The sequence below is a fragment of the Gopherus flavomarginatus genome, chromosome 5, assembly GCF_025201925.1.
Source record: "Gopherus flavomarginatus isolate rGopFla2 chromosome 5, rGopFla2.mat.asm, whole genome shotgun sequence".
NCBI lineage: Eukaryota > Metazoa > Chordata > Testudines > Testudinidae > Gopherus > Gopherus flavomarginatus.
Window position 1 is genome coordinate 527,976 of NC_066621.1, and position 24,019 is coordinate 551,994.

General features: G+C 69.2%; 1 protein-coding gene and 1 long non-coding RNA gene across 3 annotated transcripts; one reads left to right on the forward strand and one right to left on the reverse strand.

Annotated features, from left to right (window-relative positions):
- Positions 1–84: 84 nt before the first annotated feature.
- LOC127050801 (eukaryotic translation initiation factor 3 subunit C) lies at positions 85–23,365 on the reverse strand. Its single transcript, XM_050952345.1, has 21 exons — positions 23,278–23,365; positions 22,384–22,494; positions 21,580–21,645; positions 19,031–19,220; positions 17,856–17,981; positions 17,711–17,765; positions 16,893–17,005; positions 14,610–14,737; positions 14,153–14,294; positions 13,641–13,744; positions 13,219–13,360; positions 12,389–12,514; positions 12,042–12,135; positions 10,097–10,284; positions 8,709–8,933; positions 7,530–7,893; positions 5,191–5,350; positions 2,309–2,374; positions 2,148–2,235; positions 1,288–1,450; positions 85–251 (listed from the first exon to the last, which is right to left on the reverse strand). The coding sequence occupies exons 2-21, from the start codon at positions 22,479–22,481 to the stop codon at positions 166–168; spliced, it is 2,724 nt and encodes a 907-aa protein (XP_050808302.1). The 5' UTR covers positions 22,482–22,494; positions 23,278–23,365; the 3' UTR covers positions 85–165.
- Positions 10,263–12,029, forward strand: LOC127050873 (uncharacterized). Of its 2 annotated transcripts, none has more exons than XR_007774335.1 (3): positions 10,263–10,355; positions 10,440–10,609; positions 11,814–12,029. It is a non-coding gene; the product is annotated as an uncharacterized LOC127050873 (long non-coding RNA). The 2 variants fall into 2 exon arrangements; XR_007774334.1 differs by lacking the exon at positions 10,263–10,355 and having other exon boundaries at positions 10,374–10,469; positions 10,556–10,693.
- Positions 23,366–24,019: the final 654 nt, after the last annotated feature.

Sequence of the window (24,019 nt, forward strand, 5' to 3'; positions counted from 1 at the left end):
GCCCTGCTGGGCCAATCCTGTGGGGCTGCTGGCGGCAGCTTCGCACCCTCTGGGTCCAGCCCCCCAGGAACTCCAGGCCGCGTCTCCCGCTCACACTGTTTATTCCGGCTCCGATACAGCGCGGCTCGCCCCTCCCCCCCCGGCGAGGACCCAGGTGTCCGGGGGTCAGTAGTTGGCCTGTCGCTCCTGCTGGCGGTAGCCGCCCCGGCGCACGTAGCCGCCCTCGCTCTTGCGGTAGCCGTCCTTCTGGTCTGGGGGAGAGGGGGGTTAGAGCCGCCAGGGGAGGGGGCCCTGGGGGGTGGGGCCCTGCCGGCAGGCAACGCAAAGGGAAGATTGCCGTGGGGCTGACACCCCAGAAGTACCCGCCCTGGGACGAGGGTGTGGGGCAGGCTGTGGGGCAGGCCGTGGGGCGCACACACCCTGGAAGTACCCACCCTGGGGGAGCGGAGGAGAGTGTCAGCGAGGCTGTGGGGCAGGCTGTGGGGCACACACTCACCCCAGAAGTACCCACCCTGGGGGAGGGCAGGGGAGTGTCAGGGAGGCCGTGGGGCAGGCTGTGGGGCACACACTCAGCCCGGAAGTACTCACCCTGGGGGAGGGGAGGGGAGTGTCAGCGAGGCTGTGGGGCAGGCTGTGGGGCACACACTCAACCCAGAAGTACCCACCCTGGGGGAGGGGAGGGGAGGGGAGTGTCAGGGAGGCTGTGGGGCAGGCTCTGGGGCACACACTCACCCCGGAAGTACCCACCCTGGGGGAGGGGAGGGGAGAGGAGTGTCAGGGAGGCTGTGGGGCAGGCTGTGGGGCACACACTCACCCCGGAAGTACCCACCCTGGGGGAGGGGAGGGGAGTGTCAGGGAGGCTGTGGGGCAGGCTGTGGGGCACACACTCACCCCAGAAGTACCCACCCTGGGGGAGGGGAGGAGAGTGTCTGCGAGGGTGTGGGGTAGGCTGTGGGGCACACACTCACCCCGGAAGTACCCACCCTGGGGGAGGGGAGGGGAGTGTCAGCGAGGGTGTGGGGCAGGCTGTGGGGCGCACTCACCCCGGAAGTACCCACCCTGGGGGAGGGGAGGGGAATGTCAGCGAGGGTGTGGGGCAGGCTGTGGGGCACACACTCACCCCGGAAGTACGCACCCTGGGGGAGGGGGGGGGGAGTGTCAGCGAGGGTGTGGGGCAGGCTGTGGGGCACACACTCACCCCGGAAGTACCCACCCTGGGGGAGGGGAGGGCAGTGTCAGTGAGGGTGTGGGGCAGGCTGTGGGGCAGGCCGTGGGGCACACACTCACCCCGGAAGTACCCGCCGTAGCTGCCCTGCTTGTGGTCGAAGACGCGTTCGTTGTTCTCCACCAGGTTGCCCAGTTTCTCGGCCAGCTGCAGGGCCATGTTCTGCAGGGCGCTGGGCTCCGTGCGGTGCATCACCACCGTCTGCGTGGGCTGGTCCAGCGAGGCCTGTGGGGCCGGGGGTCAGTGCGGGGCCTGGCGCCCCCCAGCCGCCCCCCAAGTGCCCTGTGCCCCCCCCAGCCTGGCCCCCCAGGCTAGCCAGCCCCCAGAGCCCCCCCCTGCCCCCCAAGTGCCCTGCGTCCCTCCCCAGCCCAGCCCGGCCCCCCAGCCACCCCCCAAGTGCCCTGCGTCCCTCCCCAGCCCGGCCCATGCGGTGCATCACCACTGTCTGCGTGGGCTGGTCCAGCGAGGCCTGTGGGGCCGGGGGTCAGCGCGGGGCCTGGCGCCCCCCAGCCGCCCCCCAAGTGCCCTGCGCCCCCCCCAGCCTGGCCCCCCAGGCTAGCCAGCCCCCAGAGCCCCCCCCTGCCCCCCAAGTGCCCTGCGTCCCTCCCCAGCCCAGCCCGGCCCCCCAGCCACCCCCCAAGTGCCCTGCGTCCCTCCCCAGCCCAGCCCGGCCCCCCAGCCACCCCCCAAGTGCCCTGCATCCCTCCCCAGCCCAGCCCGGCCCCCCAGCCGCCCCCCAAGTGCCCTGCGCCCCCCCCAGCCTGGCCCCCCAGGCTAGCCAGCCCCCAGAGCCCCCTCCTGCCCCCCAAGTGCCCTGCGCCCCCCCCAGTCTGGTCCCCCAGGCTAGCCAGCCCCCAGAGCCCCCCCGCCCCCCAAGTGCCCTGCGGCCCCCCCGGCTAGCCAGCCCCCAGAGCCCCCTCACCATGAGCTCCTCGTTGATGATCATCTTGCTGATGATGCTGTGCACCGTGGGCAGGTCCAGCTGGAACATGTCCGACAGGATCTCCATGCTGGGGGGAGAGGAGGGGCTTAGCCACAGGCCCCGCCCCAGGCCCCGCCCCCAGGCCCCAGGCCACGCCCTACCTGATGGAGTCATAGACGCTGCTGTAGGTGAAGAGGTAGGTGCGCAGCGACTCCTCCTGGATTTTCCTGCAGGGGGCAGCACAGAGGGCGTGGTCACCACAGGCTCCGCCCCCTGCTGAGCTCAGGGCACCACCCCCAGTGGGAAATCTCATCATTGGGCATGGGACCCTTCCCCCTCCCGCATGGCCCCAGCCAGCCCCCCTGCTCCCGCCACCCCAGAGCCCCCCATCCCTGCTCCCGAGCCCCCCCCAACAGCTCCCGCTCTCCCCACATAGCCCCCCCGCTGCCACCCCAGAGCCCCCCATCCCTGCTCCCGAGCCCCCCCAACAGCTCCCGCTCTCCCCACATAGCCCCAACCAGCCCCCCCTGTGCCAACCCAGAGCCCCCCATCCCTGCTCCCGAGCCCCCCCACCCCACAGCTCCCGCTCTCCCCACATAGCCCCAACCAGCCCCCCCGTGCCAACCCAGAGCCCCCCATCCCTGCTCCCGAGCCCCCCCACCCCACAGCTCCCGCTCTCCCCACATAGCCCCCCGCTGCCACCCCAGAGCCCCCCATCCCTGCTCCCGAGCCCCCCCCACAGCTCCCGCTCTCCCCACATAGCCCCAACCAGCCCCCCTGCTGCCGCCCCCTGTGCCACCCCAGAGCCCCCCGCCCCACAGCTCCCACTCTGCCCCGGCCCCAGGCACCAGACCAGCTCCCTGCCCCCAGCCCTACGCACCGGACCAGCGCCCCCCGCCCGGCCCTGGCCCCAGCCCCACACACCGGACCAGCCCCCTCCCAGCCCCACATACCGCACCGGCCCTGGCCCCACACATCGCACCGGACCAGTGCCCCCCGCCCGGCCCCAGCCCCATGCACCGAACCAGCCTCCCTGCCCCACAGCTCCCGCTCTCCCTGCATGGCCCCAACTAGCCCGCCCCCCCCCACCCCACAGCTCCCGCTCTCCCCACATAACCCAACCAGCCCTCCCACTCCCACCCCCTGTGCCACCCCAGAGCCTCCCCACCCAGCCCCAGCCCCAGCCCCATGCACCAAACCAGACTCCCTGCCCCACAGCTCCCACTCTCCCCACATAGCCCCAACCAGCCCCCCCGCTGCCACCCCCCATGCCACCCTAGAGCCTCCCCCCCCAGGCCCCGGCCCCATGCACCAAACCAGCCTCCCTGCATGGCCCCAACTAGCCGGCCCCCCCCACCCCCTGTGCCACCCCAGAGCCCCCCGCCCCACAGCTCCCACTCTGCCCGCCCGGCCCCGGCCCCAGGCACCAGACCAGCCCCCAACCCCATGCACCCGACCAGCGCCCCCTGCCTGGCCCTGGCCCCACACACCAGACCAGCCCCCTTCCAGCCCCACGCACCGCACCAGCCCTGGCCCCACACACCGCACTGGACCAGCCCCCCCTGGCCCCACACACCGCACCGGCCCTGGCCCCAGCCCCACGCACCAGACCAGCGCCCCCTGCCTGGCCCCAGCCCCACACACCAGACCAGCCCCGCCTGCCTGGCCCCAGCCCCATGCACCGAACCAGCCTCCCTACCCCACAGCTCCCGCTCTCCCTGCATGGCCCCAACTAGCCCGCTGCCCCCACCCCCTGTGCCACCCCAGAGCCCCCTGCCCCACAGCTCCCACTCTGCCCGCCCGGCCCCGGCCCCACGCACCAGACCAGCCCCCTCCCAGCCCCACGCACCACACCGGCCCTGGCCCCACACACCGCACTGGACCAGCCCCCCCGGCCAGCCCTGGTCCCACACACCGGACCAGCCCCCCCAACCAGACCAGCCCCCCCGCCCGGCCCTGGCCCCACGCACCAGACCAGCCCCCTCCCAGCCCCACGCACCACACCGGCCCTGGCCCCACACACCACACCGGACCAGCCACCCCCGGGTGGCCCTGGCCCCACGCACCGGACCAGCCCCCTCCCAGCGCCCCCCCCGGCCCCACACAGAGGACCAGCCTCCACTGCCCAGCCCCGGCCCCACACACCAGACCAGCCCCAGCCCCCCGCATCGGACCAGCCCCCCTCGCCCGGCCCCGGCCCCATGCATCAGCCCCCCCCCCCCAGCCCCACGCACCGGACCAGCCCCCCCTGCCCGGCCTGGCCCCACGCACCAGACCAGCCCCCTCCTAACCCCACGCACCGGACCAGTCCCCCCTGCCCGGCCCCGGCCCCAGCCCCACACACAGGACCAGCCCCCTCCCAGCCCCACGCACCACACCGGCCCTGGCCCCACACACCGCACTGGACCAGCGCCCCCCGCCCGGCCCCAGCCCCATGCACCGAACCAGCCTCCCTGCCCCACAGCTCCCACTCTCCCTGCATGGCCCCAACTAGCCTGCCCCCCCCACCCCCTGTGCCACCCCAGACCCCCCTGCCCCACAGCTCCCACTCTCCCTGCCTGGCCCTGGCCCCACACACCAGACCAGCCCCCTTCCAGCCCCACGCACCGCACCAGCCCTGGCCCCACACACCGCACTGGACCAGCCCCCCCGGGCCCCACACACCGCACCGGCCCTGGCCCCAGCCCCACGCACCAGACCAGCGCCCCCTGCCTGGCCCCAGCCCCACACACCAGACCAGCCCCGCCTGCCTGGCCCCAGCCCCATGCACCGAACCAGCCTCCCTACCCCACAGCTCCCGCTCTCCCTGCATGGCCCCAACTAGCCTGCCCTCCCCACCCCCTGTGCCACCCCAGACCCCCCTGCCCCACAGCTCCCACTCTCCCTGCATGGCCCCAACTAGCCCGCCCCCCCCACCCCCTGTGCCACCCCAGACCCCCCTGCCCCACAGCTCCCACTCTCCCTGCCTGGCCCCGGCCCCAGGCACCAGACCAGTCCCCTGCCCCCAGCACCAGATCAGCGGCCCCCCCCCGGCCCCACGCACCGGACCAGCATGGTTCGCACTTTGTCGGCCTCGGGAAACAGGTCCCAGACCTTTGCGTTCATCTTCTCGTTGACGATGAACCGGTGACAGGTTCGCCAGTCGCCCATTTTCATGGCCTTGGACGCCGCCACCACGTGCTCCCGCATGGACTCGGGGGGGCCTGGGGGCAGCAGAGCAGGCGCTATGGGGCCGTTCCCCTGGCTCCCGTCCGGCCCGGGGCCATTGCTCACCTGCCGCTATGATCCTGGAGGGGAGCAGGCTGACACGGAGTGGGGGGGGGTTCTTGGTTTTTCCGTGTTTTCCAGGGGGTTGCATGCAGGGGGGTGGGACTCAGCGTCCCCAGGTGTTACTGGTTTAACGAGGGGAGGGGAGAGGGAGTTGTGGGTACAGAGGACCGGAGAAGGAACTTGGGACCCCAGTCGATGGCCTGGAGGATGGAGACCCCAGTGACTGGTGACCTGGTGACCCAGAGACCCAGCTCAGGAGTCACAGCTGGTTCTGGCCAGTGGGGGACAATGGGTTGCGGGGACAGGACCCCGGTGACCTGACCAGCCGGCTCCGGCCAGAGAGGCCAGAGGGGGGCTGAGAGGGGAGGAGACCCAGGCCTGCCTGTTTACGACCCTGTTTCCCTGGAGAGAAGCCAGTGGACAGAGGGGGCTTGGGGCCGGGGATATTGGAGGCCCAGCTGGGAAGCAGGGGGGCTCGGGGCTGGAGAGGGGGAGCAGGCAGAGCCCCCCTGGCTGCAGGGGGACTGGGATGTGCTGGGCTGAGGGAGGCCAGGCCAGAGGCTGGAGAGTTTCCTGTGCTGGGTTCAACCCTCAATAAACCCTCCTGTGTTACGCTGGGGGAGAGTCGCTGGGGGCTAGCGAAGTGGGGTGGGTATTATCCCCTTTGGGGGCGAGGAGGCCCCGGGGCCCAGAGCGAGGGGACTCCCTGAGGGGGCCCACGGCAGAGACAGAGGTGCTGCGGCTCAGAGAGGTGCGGCTCCAGGAGGTGGAGGGGCCTGACCCCGAGAGAGAGGGGACCCCCGAGAAGGGCTGTTGCACTGAAAGGGACACCCCCCATGGACCCCATGGGGCCACGAGTGGGCACGATCTGTGAGTCCGTGACACGTACGTGCCTGGCTCTGGGCGCCCCACTGTTGGCCATAGGACCCCTGCTGGGGTGACACAGGGTCCCGCTGGCGCAGCAATTGGGGGGTCCAGGGCAGTGCACAGGTGCCTGGCTGGCCGGGAGCACTCAGCCAGTAGGGGCCAGCGCTGCACTCATGGGGCCGGCCAAGGACAGTGCGTGGGTGCCTGTGTGGGGGTGGCACACAGGTATCTGGGGGGGGTACAGGGCAGCATGCAGGTTCCCATGGGGGATGTGGGTGCCTGGGGGGATGCAGGTGTCCACGGGGGCTATGGGGCATGAGTCAGGGCTGTGTGGGGGACAGGGCAGGATGTGAGGGGCTCGGGGGGCCCAGGCACTCACCCAGCAGGGGCTGGCGCTCGCCCACGCGCAGCTGGTGGTGGAACTGCTTGCTGATCATGTGGCGCCGGGCAGGATGTGGGGGGCATGGGGCAGGCCGTGGGGGGCACGGGGTGCCCGGCACTCACCCAGCAGGGGCTGGCGCTCGCCCACGTGCAGCTGGTGGTGGAACTGCTTGCTGATCATGTGGCGCCGGGCAGGATGTGGGGGGCCCGGGGCAGGCCGTGGGGGGCACAGGGGGCCCGGCACTCACCCAGCAGGGGCTGGCGCTCGCCCACGTGCAGCTGGTGGTGGAACTGCTTGCTGATCATGTGGCGCCGGGCGGCCGTGGGGGGTACGGGACAGCACAGGGGGCCCGGGCGGGATGTGGGGGGCATGGGGCAGGCCGTGGGGGGCACGGGGTGCCCGGCACTCACCCAGCAGGGGCTGGCGCTCGCCCACGTGCAGCTGGTGGTGGAACTGCTTGCTGATCATGTGGCGCCGGGCAGGATGTGGGGGTCCCGGGGCAGGCCGTGGGGGGCACAGGGGGCCCGGCACTCACCCAGCAGGGGCTGGCGCTCGCCCACGTGCAGCTGGTGGTGGAACTGCTTGCTGATCATGTGGCGCCGGGCAGGATGTGGGGGGCCCGGGGCAGGCCGTGGGGGGCACAGGGGGCCCGGCACTCACCCAGCAGGGGCTGGCGCTCGCCCACGTGCAGCTGGTGGTGGAACTGCTTGCTGATCATGCGGCGCCGGGCGGCCGTGGGGGGTACGGGACAGCACAGGGGGCCCGGGCGGGATGTGGGGGGCATGGGGCAGGCCGTGGGGGCCCGGGCGGGATGTGGGGGGCCCGGGGCAGGCCGTGGGGGGCACGGGGGGCCCGGCACTCACCCAGCAGGGGCTGGCGCTCGCCCACGCGCAGCTGGTGGTGGAACTGCTTGCTGATCATGCGGCGCCGGGCGTCGAACTCGTGGGCGGCCATGTAGGGGATCTCCAGCAGCATGGCGGCCACCAGGTAGACGCACTCCAGCAGCTCCAGGTTGATGTGCATGTGGAAGGGCACCTGGCGCCGCTTCTCCACTTTCTCCTGCTCGGGGTTGCGCTCCTGCAGGCTGCGCATCAGCAGCCCCTGGCCCAGCAGCTCCTTGGCGCGGCCCGACGACTGGATGTCCAGCAGCGCGTTGTGCGCGTCCTTGATCAGCCCCTGCCGGAAGGCGCAGATCCCCAGCTGCACCATGGTGCGGTTGTACAGGATCTGCGGGGAGAGGAGTGAGAGACGGCCCACGCTGCCCCACACTGCCCCCCCACACACACCCCCACGGCCCCTGCACCATGGTGCGGGTGTACAGGATCTGCGGGGAGAGGGGTGAGAGACGGCCCACGCTGCCCCACAGCCTGCCCCACACTGCCCCCACACACACACCCCCACGGCCCCTGCACCATGGTGCGGTTGTACAGGATCTGCGGGGAGAGGGGTGAGAGACGGCCCACGCTGCCCCACAGCCTGCCCCACACTGCCCCCAACACACACACCCCCACGGCCCCTGCACCATGGTGCGGTTGTACAGGATCTGCGGGGAGAGGGGTGAGAGACGGCCCGCGCTGCCCCACAGCCTGCCCCACACTGGCCCCCCCCCCACGGCCCCTGCACCATGGTGCGGTTGTACAGGATCTGCGGGGAGAGAGGGGTGAGAGACGGCCCGCGCTGCCCCACAGCCTGCCCCACACTGCCCCCCCCACACACACCCCCACGGCCCCTGCACCATGGTGCGGTTGTACAGGATCTGCGGAGAGAGAGGTGAGAGACGGCCCGCGCTGCCCCACAGCCTGCCCCACACTGCCCCCCCCACACACACCCCCACGGCCCCTGCACCATGGTGCGGTTGTACAGGATCTGCGGGGAGAGGGGTGAGAGACGGCCCGCGCTGCCCCACAGCCTGCCCCACACTGCCCCCACACACACACCCCCATGGCCCCTGCACTATGGTGCGGTTGTACAGGATCTGCGGGGAGAGAGACGACCTGCGCTGCCCCCCGGCCTCGGACCACCTCCCCCGGCCTGCACCCCACCTGCACCGGGGGGTCGGCGTGCTGGATGTTGTCCTGCAGGTGGGACATGAGCATGAGGTCGCGGGCCTGGAACCAGCGGCTGTGCAGCGCATGGTGGTAGATGTGGCACAGGATGGCGCAGGTGCGGATCCGGTCCGTGCGGTCCTTGGCGTAGATGTACTTGCAGAGCCGGTCCATGAGCACAGCACTGTCCTCGCCCTCGTTCTCCGCCTGGTCCTGCTCTGACTGCGGGGAGACGGGGTGAGCCGGGTCCCCCAGCGACCCCCCAACCGCCCCCTCATTCTCTGCCTGGTCCTGCTCTGACTGCGGGGAGACGGGGTGAGCCGGGTCCCCCAGCGACCCCCCAACCGCCCCCTCGTTCTCTGCCTGGTCCTGCTCTGACTGCGAGGAGACGGGGTGAGCCGGGTCCCCCAGCGACCCCCCAACCGCCCCCTCGTTCTCTGCCTGGTCCTGCTCTGACTGCGGGGAGACGGGGCCCCCAGTGACCCCCAACCGCCCCCTCGTTCTCTGCCTGGTCCTGCTCTGACTGCAGGGAGACGGGGCCCCCAGTGACCCCCAACCGCCCCCTCATTCTCTGCCTGGTCCTGCTCTGACTGCGGGGAGACGGGGTGAGCCGGGTCCCCCAGAGACCCCCCAACCGCCCCCTCGTTCTCCGCCTGGTCCTGCTCTGACTGTGGGGAGACGGGGCCCCCCAACCACCCCCTTGTTCTCCGCCTGGTCCTGCTCTGACTGTGGGGAGACGGGACCCCCCAGCCTCCCCCGACCTTTGGGTGCCCCAGAGCTCCCCCCCGACTGCCAGGACCAGCCCCAATCGCCCAACTCCAACTGTGGAGCCACAGCTGGAGGTGGGCCGGGCTGGAGCACCCCCGGAGCACTCCCAGCGCTCCCCTGTAACTGCCTCACCCCCATCCAACCACCAGGTCCCTGAGCATCCCGGCCCCGAGCGCCCCACTCCAACCGCACAGGAACCCAGTGAGACTGGCCGGCCTGGAGCCCCTCAGCCCCCCAAACATGTTCCTCCAACAGCAGGCCCCAGAGCCTCCCCCCACAACGTCCCCCAGCGAGCCTGCCCCACAGGAGAAAAGATGAGATCAGTGCCAGGGAGTCCCCGAAACCTCAGTGCTAAGAGGAGGGCAGGACCTTGGAGTCACCGGCAGGGTCCCTGGGGGGGGGGTCAGTACCTTGGAGTCGCCCGTGGGGCTCCGCTGGGGGGGGGGGGGGGCTTGGTGGGCTGGGGAGAGGGTCAGTACCTTGGAGTCACCGGCAGGACTCTGCTGGGGGGTTGGTGGGCTGGGGGGGGGGTGTCAGGGTCCCAGGAGTGGGGTCAGTACCTTGGAGTCGCACGCGGGGCTCTGCGGGAGGGGTTGGTGGGCGGGGGGGGTAAGTACCTTGGAGTCGCCGGCAGGGCCCTGCTCCCGCTGATGTGCCTTGTAGTCGAACTTGTAGTAGGTGTGCAGCACCCGGCGCAGGTACCCACGGCAGATCTCCTCCGTCGTGCCCTTCTCCTGCAGGTACCTCTGCACCCGGCTGATGATCCCGCACACCCGCCCCTCGTCCTTCAGGTGATCCACATACTCTGGGGGGGCAAGGGGGTCACATCACATTCCCAGCCCCCCATATCCTGCACACCCGCCCCTCGTCCTTCAGGTGATCCACGTACTCTGGGGGGCAGGGGGGTCACACCCCATTCCCAGCCGCCCTTATCCTGCACACCCGCCCCTCGTCCTTCAGGTGATCCACGTACTCTGGGGGGGCAAGGGGGTCACATCACATTCCCAGCCCCCCATATCCTGCACACCCGCCCCTCGTCCTTCAGGTGATCCACATACTGTGGGGGGGCAGGGGAGTCACACCCCATTCCCAGCCCCCCATATCCTGCACACCCGCCCCTCGTCCTTCAGGTGATCCACGTACTCTGGGGGGCAGGGGGGTCACACCCCATTCCCAGCCCCCCATATCCTGCACACCCGCCCCTCGTCCTTCAGGTGATCCACGTACTCTGGGGGGCAGGGGGGTCACACCCCATTCCCAGCCCCCCATATCCTGCACACCCGCCCCTCGTCCTTCAGGTGATCCACGTACTCTGGGGGGGCAGGTGTAGAACTGATAAATGAAACTGTTTTTAATTGTTCACTTTATTAATTTAAGTTCTGTTCACTATTCACTATACTTGCCTACACTGTAACTTCTGTTAATTCAAACTCCATTTTAAAACACTCACTCCATTTTGTAAACGCTTCCTCCAACCTTCATTTCTGCAAACCCTGCTGTAACCTTATTAGTTTAGTTTACATGTGTGAATGAGGTATGCATGGGTGATAAAATCAACCTCCAGCCCCAGCCTGTCCTGATGAAATAAGTTCAAATACCAACGGCTGAAGACCTAGACAACAGCCCTAAACAAAGTAAGAAGCATCCACCCTAAAAAGAAAAGGACAACAGAACAACAGAGGGAAGATCAAAGCCAGGTCCCAGGCTGACAGTCACGCCTGCAATTGACGGGTGATCAAGCAAACCCAGAGGCTGCGTGACACAGCAAGACCTAGGAACTTTGAATCCAAACTAAACTCCTATAAAAAAGGAAGGGTAAAATAAGAAACTTTGGGTAACATTCTGCTATCAACATCAAGGAGCATCAGTGCGCGCCCGACAGAGACCCGGCTCCTCCTCGTGCTCAGCTTTCCTGGCCAGTTAGCTGCCACGAGCTCCGATCCCAAGCTGCAAACTCAAACTGCAATCAGGACTGGTAACTATCCAGCAGCTGCTGAACATTTTGGGGTGGGTGGGTGTGTGTGTGTGTGTGTGTGTGTGTGTGTGTGTGTGTGTGTGTGTGTGTGTGTGTGTGTGTGTGTGTGTGTGTGTGTGTGTGTGTGTGTGTGTGTGTGTGTGTGTGTGTGTGTATAAGCATTAAGGTACTTGCTAATAGTTACAGATTAATAATAAATGTGGCACAACACAGGGGGGTCACACCCCATTCCCAGCCCCCTCATATCCTGCACACCCGCCCCTCGTCCTTCAGGTGATCGACGTACTCTGGGGGGGCAGGGGGGTCACACCCCATTCCCAGCCCCCCCATATGCTGCACACCCGCCCCTCGTCCTTCAGGTGATCCATGTACTCTGGGCGGGCAGGGGGGTCACACCCCGGCTCCCAGCCCCACACTCCTGGTCCCGTGACAGCCAGCCCCCTCACCCCGGCTCCCATAGCCCCCTCCAACCTGCCCCTTGTCCTTCGGGTGCTCCACGCACCCTAGGGAGCAAGAGTTTCCACACGTTCCTCCCCCCAAGGGTTATTTCCTTCGGAGTGGAGCCCCCTCGCGCCTGCCCCACTCACCCTGGGAGTGCGGGTCCGTGTTCTGCATGATCTTGGTGAACTCCTCGTCCATGCGCTCCACCAGCGTCAGGATGCAGCCGCGCACCCGCAGGGGCTGGGGGAGGGAGGGGGGAGTCACCCCTGGATCCAGGCCACCGCCCCAAGCCCCCACCGCAGCCCAGAGCCTGCTCATGCCGGTACTCAGCCCCCCATTTCATACTCACTCCCACTCCCCTTCCCTGGTGCCACCCAGTGGCAGGTAGTTCCGCTGGCTCCCTGTCACCAGCATTAGCCACCCCAATGCTACGGGGTGAAGAGCCCCCCACGCGCTGCCCCAGCCCCACTCCCCTACCCGCGGGTGCTGGTACCTGCTCGAAGTTGGACAGGTTCTCTGACTCCTCCAGGATGTTCTCCCCGATGAAGATGTTGGGGTTGGCGAAGAGCATGTCCAACAGCTCGTCGATGCTGTCCAGGCACTTCTTCCACATCTCCGGCTGCGCACAGGGGTGGGGGGCCGGACACCCCGCCCACCGCATGTAGGTGGCTGGGTTGGGGCCCTGTCCCCAGGCCCCGCCCCCTCACCTTCATATAGGTGCCTGGATTGGGGTCCCACCCCACCCCCTCACCTTCATGTAGGTGCCTGGATTGGGGTCCCACCCCGCCCCCTCACCTTCATGTAGGTGGCCAGGTTGGGGCCCCGCCCCCTCACCTTCATGTAGGTGGCCAGGTTGGGGCCCCGCCCCCTCACCTTCATGTAGATGCCTGGATTGTGGTCCCACCCCGCCCCCTCACCTTCATGTAGGTGGGCAGGTTGGGGCCCTGCCCCCAGCCTCAGGCCCCGCCCCCTCACCTTCATGTAGGTGGGCAGGTTGGGGCCCCGCCCCCAGCCCCAGGCCCCGCCCCCTCACCTTCATGTATGTGGCCAGGTTGGGGCCCCGCCCCCAGGCCCAGGCCCCGCCCCCTCACCTTCATGTAGGTGGCCAGGTTGGGGCCCCGCCCCCAGGCCCAGGCCCCGCCCCCTCACCTTCATGTAGGTGGCCAGGTTGGGGCCCCGCCCCCAGCCCCAGGCCCCGCCCCCTCACCTTCATGTAGGTGGCCAGGTTGGGGCCCCGCCCCCAGCCCCAGGCCCCGCCCCCTCACCTTCATGTAGGTGGCCAGGTTGGGGCCCCGCCCCCAGCCCCAGCCCCCGCCCCCTCACCTTCATGTAGGTGGCCAGGTTGGGGTTGTAGTCGTAGAGGGAGGCCACGATGTTGAACTTGATCTTGAGGTCCATGGCGATGCCCAGGCTGTTCTCGGCCGCGATGGTCACCAGCAGCTGCAGCAGCTCGATCTGGGCTGCCCTGCACGGTGGGGAGACCCGTCAGCCCCCTCCCCAGGGCCTGCTGGGAACCAGCCCCCCCCCGAGCTCCCCCCTCGTCAGCCCTCGCCCCGGGGCCTGCTGGGAACCAGCCCCCTCCCTGGAGCTCAGACCCCCCAGCCGCCCCAGGGCCTGCTGGGAACCAGCCCCCTCCCTGGAGCTCAGACCCCCCAGCCGCCCCGGGGCCTGCTGGGAACCAGCCCCCTCCCCGGAGCTCAGACCCCCCAGCCGCCCCGGGGCCTGCTGGGAGAAGCCCCGCTCACCGGTCCGTGCCCTTCTTCCCGCGGGCCTGCAGGATCTCGTTCAGCTTCTTCACCACCACAGCGTGGTTGATCTCGGTGCCCTTGGCGAACATCTTGGGCTTCTCCTGGTGGGGGCAGAGAGCGGGTCAGGCCTGGGCTTCGGCCTCCCTGCCCCACAGGGGATCAGCCCCTGCCAAGCCGCCCGGCCCAGGCCCCCAGTCCCATGAGGGATCTTCTCCAGCCCGGCCCAGGCCCCCTGCCCCACGGGAAACATCCCCCTGCCCGGCCCAGGCCCAGGCCCAGACCCCCTGCCCCACAGAGGGATCCCGCCCTGCCCGGCTGCCCGGCCCTCTGCCCAACGGGGGATCCCCCCCTGCCCAGACGCCCGGCCCAGGCCCCCTGCCCAACGGGGGATCCCCTCCTGCCCAGCCCAGACCTCTTGCCCCACGGAGGATGCCCCCCTGCCCAGCCGCCGGGCCCAGGCCCCCTGCCCCACAGGGGATCCCCCCCTGCCCGGCTGCCCAGGGTCTCACCTTGACCAGGGGCGCCCCTCCCTTGACCTTCTCCCACTCGCCGCCCTCATCCTCCTCATCCTCGTACTTCTTGGCCTTGCGGTCATGTTTCTTCTTGGCTTTCTCATCCCGCTTCTTCTCCGTCGACTTCTTGTCCTCGTCCCTAGGAGAAGGGAGCAGTGGATGGGACCCCGACCCACCAGCAGCCCCCCCCGGGGACTGGACATGGTACCTAGGAATCCAGGATAGCTCTTCTACACCCCAGCCCCCGCGAAGAGGACCCAGGAGTCCGGGACAGCTCCTCTACAACCCCAGCCCCCAGGAAGAGGACCCAGGCGTCCGGGACAGCTCCCCTACACCCCCAGCCCCCGGGAAGGGGCCCCAGGAGTCCGGGACAGCTTCCACAGGGGGTCCCACAGCCACCAAGGAAGTGGGGGGGAAGAGTCCAGGCTCAGAGTTTCTAGGCCCCGCCCCTCACTTCTTCAGGAATTTGGAGGCTAGCGAAGTGTATTTGCCGTCGTCCTCGTCGGACTCAGAGTCAGTGTCGGAGTCGGACGAGCCCCAGTCCTCATCGTCGGAGTCAGAATCCTCCTCCTCCTCCTCCTCCTCCTGGGGGGGAGAGAGCACTCTGCCGCTAAGCATGCTAGGAAACACCCCCCCGGCCTGGTGCCCGCCGCTGAGCATGCTGGGAAATGCACCCGCCCTCCCCCCGCGTGGCGCCCGCCACTGAGCATGCTAGGAAATGCACCCACGCTCTTCTTGGCCTGGCGCCTGCCGCTGAGCATGCTGGGAAATGCGCCCGCCCTCCCCCCGCCTGGCGCCCACCACTGAGCATGCTGGGAAATGCGCCCGCCCTCCCCCCGCCTGGCGCCCACCACTGAGCATGCTGGGAAATGCACCCACGCTCTCCTCAGCCTGGCGCCAGCCACTGAGCATGCTGGGAAATGCACCCACGCTCTCCTCAGCCTGGTGCCAGCCACTGAGCATGCTGGGAAATGCACCCACGCTCTCCTCAGCCTGGCGCCCGCCGCTGAGCATGCTAGGAAATGCACCCACGCTCTTCTTGGCCTGGCGCCTGCCGCTGAGCATGCTGGGAAATGCGCCCGCCCTCCCCCCGCCTGGCGCCTGCCACTGAGCATGCTGGGAAACGCTCCCCAGCCTGGCATGCAGCTGAGACACAGAGTGCAGAGCGCGCGGGCGAGCGATGGGAGCTCTCCAGTGGCCGCAGACTGACATACATTGGGCCAACACTGTTCTGTAGCACACACAACTCCTGGGGGAATTCTGCGCTACTGCGCGGGTACATAATTAACGAACTGCGCATATTTCTCATATTTTGTGCAGAAAAAAAGGTTCTGCCGAAATGTTGCTGCTATTCCACCTTTTCCCCATCAGAGGGCACTGTGGTGCTAGAACACAGCCGCAGCTCCCGGCCAGCAAGGGCAGAGAAAGAGCCTGCCTTCTGCGCAGAGGGCCGGGTCAGGAGAAGGGGCTATGGGGAGACAGACAGCGTGGGGTACTGGGGGGTCAGATGGGCGCATACGGGCTAGTGGGGGAAGGCAGATTGGGGCAGGGGCTGAATGGGCGTGGAGGCGCAGGGACACATGGTAATGGGGGAAGAGGTACAGGGACACACAAGGGACAGGGGAGTGGCTGGGTGGGGGCACAGAGACACATGGGGCTGGGGGAAGGGACACGGGGACACACAAGGGACAGGGGAGTGGCTGGGTGGGGGCACAGAGACACATGGGGCTGGGGGAAGAGGCACAGAGACACAGTAATGGGGAAGGGGGTACAGGGACACAAGGGCAGGGGGGCTGAGGAGGCACAGAGACACATGGGGACAGGGGAGTGGGTACAGGGACACATGGGGACGGGGTGGCTGAGTGGGGGCACAGAGACACATGGGGCTGGGGGAAGGGGCACAGTGACACACAGGGGAAGGGGGTACAGAACCACATGGGGACGGGGCAGTGGGTATAGGGACACATGGGGACGGGGGAGTGCCTGGGTGGGGGCACAGAGACACATGGGGCTGGGGGAAGGGGCACAGGGACACACAAGGGACAGGGGAAGGGGGTGCAGAACCACCTGGGGATGGGGCATTGGGTGTCTGAGTGGAGGTGGAGAGAAACATGTGGACAGGGGGTGCAAAGGACAGGGCAGATGTGCCTGACTGAATGGGGGGCTAGGGATCAGCCAGGGTCTGCATGGGGGAAGCTCCCTAACAATCCCTCCGCATCCCCCCCAAAAACCTGTTCCAGACTTTTCCCACCCACACCCAACAACCCTCCAAGTTCACAGCCAGGCTCCTTCCCTCTCCCTCAGCTCCTCCGTTCCCCCCGGCTCCCCCCAGCCTTTGTCTGCATCTGAGAGGGGTGGGAAATACGGTTCCGTATGGTAGTTTACAGGAATTATTATGGGGTTAATATGCCTAGTAAGGAACCTACTTGTCAAAAAACATTCCCTGAACCTTTCCCGCTGTGTGGTTACCGAGGGCCTTACTAACAAGTATCATGAATTAAATCACCAAAGCAATTAAAACGGATGAAATTATATTGTGTGATTTTGACAGACAAAACAGGCAGAATTTTCAAGTATTGTGCGCAAAATCTTTAATGTTTAGGTGCCGAATTCCCCCTAGAGTAACACGCGGGCTGAATAAACCTTAACCCAGCAGCCCCCCACTACCCCCCAGGGCATGCTGGGAAGTGCTGCACAAGGGCAATGCCAGCCCCTCGCACACCAGGGAGCACCTCACCTCCATCTTCCTGAGGAACTTGCTGCGTGACTCGCCTGAGGGCTCCTTCTTCTTCAGGAAGGCGGCTGCGCTCATGCCCTCGCCATCGTCCTCGTCCTCCGAGGAAGAGGAGCCTGGGGGGAGGAAGTGGGGCTGTTCTTAGTGTTCCCTCTGAATACTGGGGGGGGGGGGGGGGGGGGGGGGGTGGGGGGGGGGGGGGGGGGGGGGGCCCTCAGTCCCTGGCCGACCCTCTGTCCCCTGGCAACTAATGGCCAGGCCCTTCCCCCTGCCAGGGGATGCTAAAGGTGGGGGAGAACAAAGAGCTCAGGTGACCCCTGGCCCGGGAAAGGGGTTGAGCAGAGGAGGAGGGGCGGGGAGGATTGGGGGTCTGAGGTTGGCTGGGGACGAGGAGTGAAGTGCAGACGTGGGGGTCTGGCTCACTGCCCCCCAGAATGGACCCGGCCGAGGGGTCCGGTTCGCGGTACCTACAAGCTCTGTGTTAGACCCTGTTCCTGTCATCGAATAACCCTCTGTGTTACTTGCTGGCTGAGAGTCACGTCTGACTGCAAAGTGGGGGTGCAGGACCCTGTGGCCCCCCCAGGACCCCGCTGGGGCGGACTCACTGTGGGAAGCGCACGGAGGGGCAGAGGATGCTGAATGCTCCAAGGAGAGACCCAGGAGGTGAAGCCGTGGGAGCTTCTTGCCCTGAACAAGTCTGCTCCGAGGGAGAGGAGGCTCCCCAGAGTCCTGCCTGGCTTGGTGGGGAGCAGTTCCAGAGCATCGCCCGGGGACTCTGTGACAGCACTGAGGCACAGCCAACTCCCCGCCCCCAGCCTCACCTTCCGAGTCGTCGCTCTTCCTGTCCTCGTCCTCGTCGGCCGACTGCTCGGGGTTCTGGGGGGAGAAGCGGGGTGAGACCCTGCGGGGCAGCCCCGGCCCCCCCCAACCCCAGCGCCCAGCCCCACCCCAGCCCCCCGGCAGCACCTGTCTGTAGCTGGCGATCTGGCTCTCGTAGTCCCGGTTGTACTTGCGGATCTTCTGCCGCAGGGTGCTCAGGGCTTTGGCGTTGTTCTTGTTCATCTTCTTCTTGCCCTCCTTGTCCTCCCACAGCTGGGGGGAGACGGAGCTCAGCGGGGGGGGGGGGGGGGGGGGGGGGGCGGGGGCGCCGGCCCAGCCCTCCCCTCCCAAGTCCTGCCGCTGAACATGCTGGGAAACTGCCCAGGGTGCTCTGCCAGGGTCCCCTGTCCCAGTGCCCCCCGGCTCCCAGCCCTCCCTTGCCACTGAGCATGCTGGGAAACCACCCGGGGTGCTCTGCCAGGGTCCCCCGTCCCTCCTGAGTGCCACAGGAGCCCCCCACACCCCTCTCGGGAGCTCAGACCGTGTCGCCAGGCTGGGACCCCCCCAGGGCCCAGGGAGTGGGCAAGTGCCCCACCTCGTAGAGGTAACCCCTCCTTCCCAGCAGCAACCCCCCACCCCCACCCCTTGTTGAGGTAACACTCCCCCATAGAGATCGTCCCCCCTACCCCCCTGTTGAGGACTCCACCCCCCCGTTAGGCCCCCCACCCCGTTGAGGTCCCGGCCTCGCACACAGCTCATTGAGGTAACCCCCCCCCCCACACACACACACCTTGTTGACGTAACACACCCCCCACCCATTGAGGTGACCCCCCACCCCCAACTCGTTGAGGTCCCCACAGACACATAGTGGAGGCAACACACACACCCCCGTGGAGGCTCCCCCGCACATACCCTGTTGTGTTCCCCATCGGGTCCCCCCACCCCCCCTCGTTGAGACACGCCCCCCCGCACACACTTCGTTAAGGTAACACCCCCCCCGAGATACCCCCACCCCTCCTTGTTGAGGTACTGCTTCAGGTGGCAGCCCCCTTGTTGCGGCCCCCCCACACACCCTGTTGAGCCCTGCCTGCCCTCACCTCGTTGAGGTCCCCGCACACCCCCTGTTGAGGTAACCCCCCCATGCACACACCCCCTGTGGAGGTAACAAACACCCCTGCCGGGCCCCTCCGCCCCACCTCGTTGATTCCCGGCCAGCACACAGCTTGTTGAAGTAACACACATACCTCATTGAGGTCCCTTCCACCTACCCCCCATTGAGGTGGATCCCCCGCCCCCATCTCGTTGAAGCCCCCCCATCCCACCTCGTTGAGGTACTGCTCCAGGTCGGCCAGGATGCGCACGTAAAAGCGGGGGACGCCCTCCTTGTCCACGATGCTCTTGGCCTTCCCGTAGGCCTTGCCCAGCAGCTCGAACTCCTCCAGGCACTTGGTCACGTCCCGGATCTTCATGGCATTGCGGATCGTCTTGATCAGGTTGGTGAGCTCCTCGAACCTGCGCCGCAGCGGGTCAGAGCGGGGCCCGGCCGACCCCCCCGACCCCACGGTCAGCACGGGGTCAGCCGGCCCTCCTCCGGGCCCCTCTCACCCCCAGGGTCAGCACGGGGTCAGCCGGCCCCATCCGGGTCCCCCTTCGCCCCCACGGTCAGCACGGGGTCAGCCGGCCCCCCTCCGGGCCCCCCCCCCACCCCCACGGTCAGCACGGGGTCAGCCGGCCCCCCTCCGGGCCCCCCCCCAACCCCACGGTCAGCACGGGGTCAGCCGGCCCCCGTCCAGGCCCCCCCCACCCCACGGTCAGCACGGGGTCAGCCTGCCCCCCTCCGGGCCCCCCTCACCCCCATGGTCAGCATGGGGTCCGGCCGGGCCCCCCCGACCCCCCCTCAACCCCACGGGGTCAGCCAGCCCCCCTCTGGGCCCCCCTCACCCCCACGGTCAGCATGGGGTCGGCCAGCCCCCGGCCAGGCACCCCCCTCACCCCCACAGTCAGCACAGGATCCGGCCGGCCCCCCTGACCTCCCCTCACCCCCTCGGTCGGCGCAGGGTCAGCCGGCCCCCCTCCGGGCCCCTCTCACCCCCACGGTCAGCACGGGGTCAGCCAGCCCCCGTCCGGCCCCCCCCCTTACCCCCACGGTCACCACGGAGTCCGGCCAGGCCCCCCCGACACCTCCAACTCCACGATCAGCACGGGGTCAGCCGGCCCCCCTCCGGGCCCCCCTCACCCCCACGGTCAACGTGGGGTCAGCCAGCCCCCGTGCGGGCCCCCTCACCCCCACGGTCAGCATGGGGTCAGCCAGCCCCCGTGCGGGCCCCCTCACCCCCACTGTCAGCACGGGGTCAGCCAGCCCCCGTCCGGGCCCCCCCCTCACCCCCACGGTCAGCACGGGGTCAGCCAGCCCCCCTCCGGGCCCCCCTCACCCCCACGGTCAGCACCCAGCCCCCGCCCGGGCCCACCCCTTACCCCCACGGTCAGCACGGGGTCCGGCCGGGCCCCCCCGACCCCCCCTCAACCCCACGGTCGGCGCAGGGTCGGCCGGTCCCCCTCACCCCCACGGTCAGCACGGGGTCAGCCGGCCCCCCTCCGGCCCCCCTCACCCCCACGGTCCGGCCGGGCCCCCGCCGACTCCCCCTCAACCGCACGGTCGGCGCAGGGTCGGCCGGCCCCCCTCCGGGCCCCCCTCATCCTCACGGTCAGCACAGGGTCGGCCAGCCCTCGTCCGGGTCCCCCCTCACCCCCACGGTCAGCACGGGGTCCGGCCGGGTCCCCCCCAACCCCACAGTCAGCAAGGGGTCTGGCCGGGCCCCCCCTGACCCCTACTCACCCTCACGGTCAGTACGGGGTCCGGCCGGGCCCCCTCGACCCCCCCCTCACCCTCACGGTCAGCGCGGGGTCGGTCGGCCCGCCTCCGGGCCCCCCCTCACCCCCACGGTCAGCGCGGGGTCCGGCCGGGCCCCCCCTCACACCACAGTCACCGTGGGGTCGGCCAGCCCCTCTCCGGGCCCCCCCAACCCCCACAGTGAGCAAGTGGTCTGGCCGGGCCCCCCTCCACCGCCATGGTCAGCCCAAAGTCCAGGCCCCCACTATCCCCACGTCCACCCCACACAGCTCAGAGTGCGGCCGAGCCGGGCCCCCCTCCAGCCTCATTCCCGGGTCTGCGCAGGGCCTGGGTTTGGCTCCTCCATCCCCACCCTCACCCCCTGGGTCAGTGCGGGGTCTGGCTCTCACCCCGGCCCAATCTCCACCCCTACAGTCAGCACGGGGTGTGGCCTGGCCCCCCTCCATCCCCACAGCTGCCCCCACAGTCAGCACGGGGTGTGGCCTGGCCCCCCTCCATCCCCACAGCCACCCCCACAGTCAGCACGGGGTGTGGCCTGGCCCCCCTCCATCCCCACAGCCACCCCCACAGTCAGCACGGGGTGTGGCCTGGCCCCCCTCCATCCCCACAGCCACCCCCACAGTCAGCACGGGGTGTGGGCCTGGCCCCCGCTCCATCCCCACAGCCAGCCCCACAGTCAGCACGGGGTGTGGCCTGACCCCCCTTCATCCCCACCCTCACTCCCTGGGTCAGCATGGGGTCTGGCCTGGCCCAGCCAGATCAGTGTGGGGTCCAGCCAAGCTCTCTCCCCACCCCCATCCAGCCAGCGGGGGGTCAGCACAGGGACTGGCCCCCTCCCGGCCCCCTACAGCTGCCGCACCACCAAGAGTCAGTGCAGGATGAGACCCCCATTCTCCATTGCCAGTCCCCTCACCTACCTACCCCACTTGGCCCCCAACAGGGCAGCTACAAGCCCAGCACCCCCTGGGCTCCCAGGAGCGCCCCCCACTCCTCCAGCTGGGCCCGGCTCCCCCCACTCACCGCTTGTCCTTGGCGCTGCGCACCACCCGCTTGGTGTCCTCCTCATCCTCGCTCAGCACGATGGGCCTGGGGGGGACGGGGGGTTACATGGGGGCTGCCGGCCTGGCCTCGATCCACGGGATCCCTTCCCTGAGGACACCCCACTACCCGCTCGCCCCAAAGACATCCCCGGGAGTCTGAGCACTCCCGGCCCCACCCCCCCCGGGTACCCCCAGCGCCCCCCCAGCCTGGCGCCAGCCCTCCAAGAGTACCCCCAGCGCCCCCCGCCCCCAGGGTACCCCCAGCGCCCCCCGGCCCAGCCCCGGCCCCCCAAGGGTACCCCCAGCCCGGCCCCACCCCCCAGAGTACCCCCAGCGCCCCCCGCCCCAAGGGTACCCCCAGCGCCCCCAGGATACCCAGAGCGCCCCCCCGCCCCCCAGGGTACCCCCAGCGCCCCCCGGCCCCACGGCACCCCCAGCCCGCCCCGCCCAAAGGTACCCCCAGCGCCCCCCGGCCCCCACCCCCCAGGGTACCCCAGCGCCCCCCGGCCCAGCCCCGGCCCCCCAAGGGTACCCCCAGCCCAGCCCCACCCCCCGGGTACCCCCAGCGCCCCCCGCCCCGAGGGTACCCCCAGCGCCCCCAGGCCCGGCCCCGCCCCCCAGGATACCCCCAGCGCCCCCCAGCCTGGCCCCAGCCCTCCAAGGGTACCCCCCGCGCCTCCCGCCCCCCAGGGTACCCCCAGCGCCCCCCGGCCCCACCCCCCCACGGCACCCCCAGCCCGGCCCCGGCCCCCGGGGTACCCCCAGCGCCCCCCACCCCGCTCACTTGCTGTAGTTGCCCCCGACGGGTTTGGCCACCAGCTCGTCCCCGGAGAGCGACGACTCCGACTCGCTGTCCGAGCCCGTGGTGAAGAACCGGGACATGGCGCCGGGCGCTCTGCGGGGGGGGGGTGTCACGGGGGGGCGCTGTCCCGCGGCCCCCCATTCCTGCTCCCACAGCCCCCAGCAGCCCCCCCGTTCCTCCAGCCCCTCCCCCCGCAGACACCTCTCAACCCCCCCACAGCCCCCCGTTCCTCCAGCCCCTCCCCCCGCAGAGACCTCTCAACCCCCCCACAGCCCCCCGTTCCTCCAGCCCCTCCCCCCGCAGACACCTCTCAACCCCCCCACAGCCCCCAGCAGCCCCTCCCCCCACAGACACCTCTCAACCCCCCCACAGCCCCCACAGCCCCCCGTTCCTCCAGCCCCTCCCCCCGCAGAGACCTCTCAACCCCCCCACAGCCCCCAGCAGCCCCTCCCCCCACAGACACCTCTCAACCCCCCCACAGCCCCCACAGCCCCCCGTTCCTCCAGCCCCTCCCCCCGCAGAGACCTCTCAACCCCCCCACAGCCCCCAGCAGCCCCTCCCCCCACAGACACCTCTCAACCCCCCACAGCCCCCACAGCCCCCGTTCCTCCAGCCCCTCCCCCCGCAGAGACCTCTCAACCCCCCCACAGCCCCCAGCAGCCCCTCCCCCCACAGACACCTCTCAACCCCCCCACAGCCCCCACAGCCCCCCGTTCCTCCAGCCCCTCCCCCCGCAGACACCTCTCAACCCCCCCACAGCCCCCCGTTCCTCAGCCCCTCCCCCCGCAGACACCTCTCAAACCCCCCACAGCCCCCAGCAGCCCCCCCGCTCCCCCCCCCGCAGACACCTCTCGGCCCCCCCCCCGCCCCACTCACCGCGCACGTTGCTGCTACTCGCGTCGGGCCTGCAATGGCAAAGACAAGAACCAGGAGCTGCGCATGCGCGCCAGGAACTGACTCAACGATGCGCGCAGGGCATGGAGTCCCCGGCCGAGGGGAGCAGAGCATGCTGGGAAATGGAGTCCTGGGGAAGGGGGTGCGGGGCATGCCGGGAAATGGAGTCCCGGGCCGAGAAGAGCAGAGCATGCTGGGAAATGGAAACCCGGGCTGAGGGGAGCAGAGCATGCTGGGAAATGGAGTCCTGGGGAAGGGCATGCAGGGCATGCTGGGAAATGGAGTCCCAGGCCAAGAAGAGCAGAGCATGCTGGGAAATGGAAACCCGGGCCGAGGGGAGCAGAGCATGCTGGGAAATGGAGTCCCGGGCTGAAGGGAGCAGAGCATGCTGGGAAGTGGAGTCCTGGGGAGGGGAGCGGTGCATGCTGGGAAATGGAGTCCTGGGGGTGCAGTCAGCTGCAGCGGCACAGGAGGCGGCGAACAGAGCGGCTAACAGGGTAGTTTCCAGGGGGAGGGTGCAGGGGAGACCAAGGCAGAGGAACCGGGAAGGCAGACCAGGGAAGAGGCAGCCCTGCGCTTGTCGGTGGCCTGCGGTGCGGTGTGAGGCGTGGATTGCCAGGCACAGAGTTGCAGCGCTACGATGGAGGCAGAGGCAGCAGGTGCAGACACACTGAGGATGACTGGGTGCGGCAGCTGCGGCATGTACATGGTCCTAGAGGGAGCA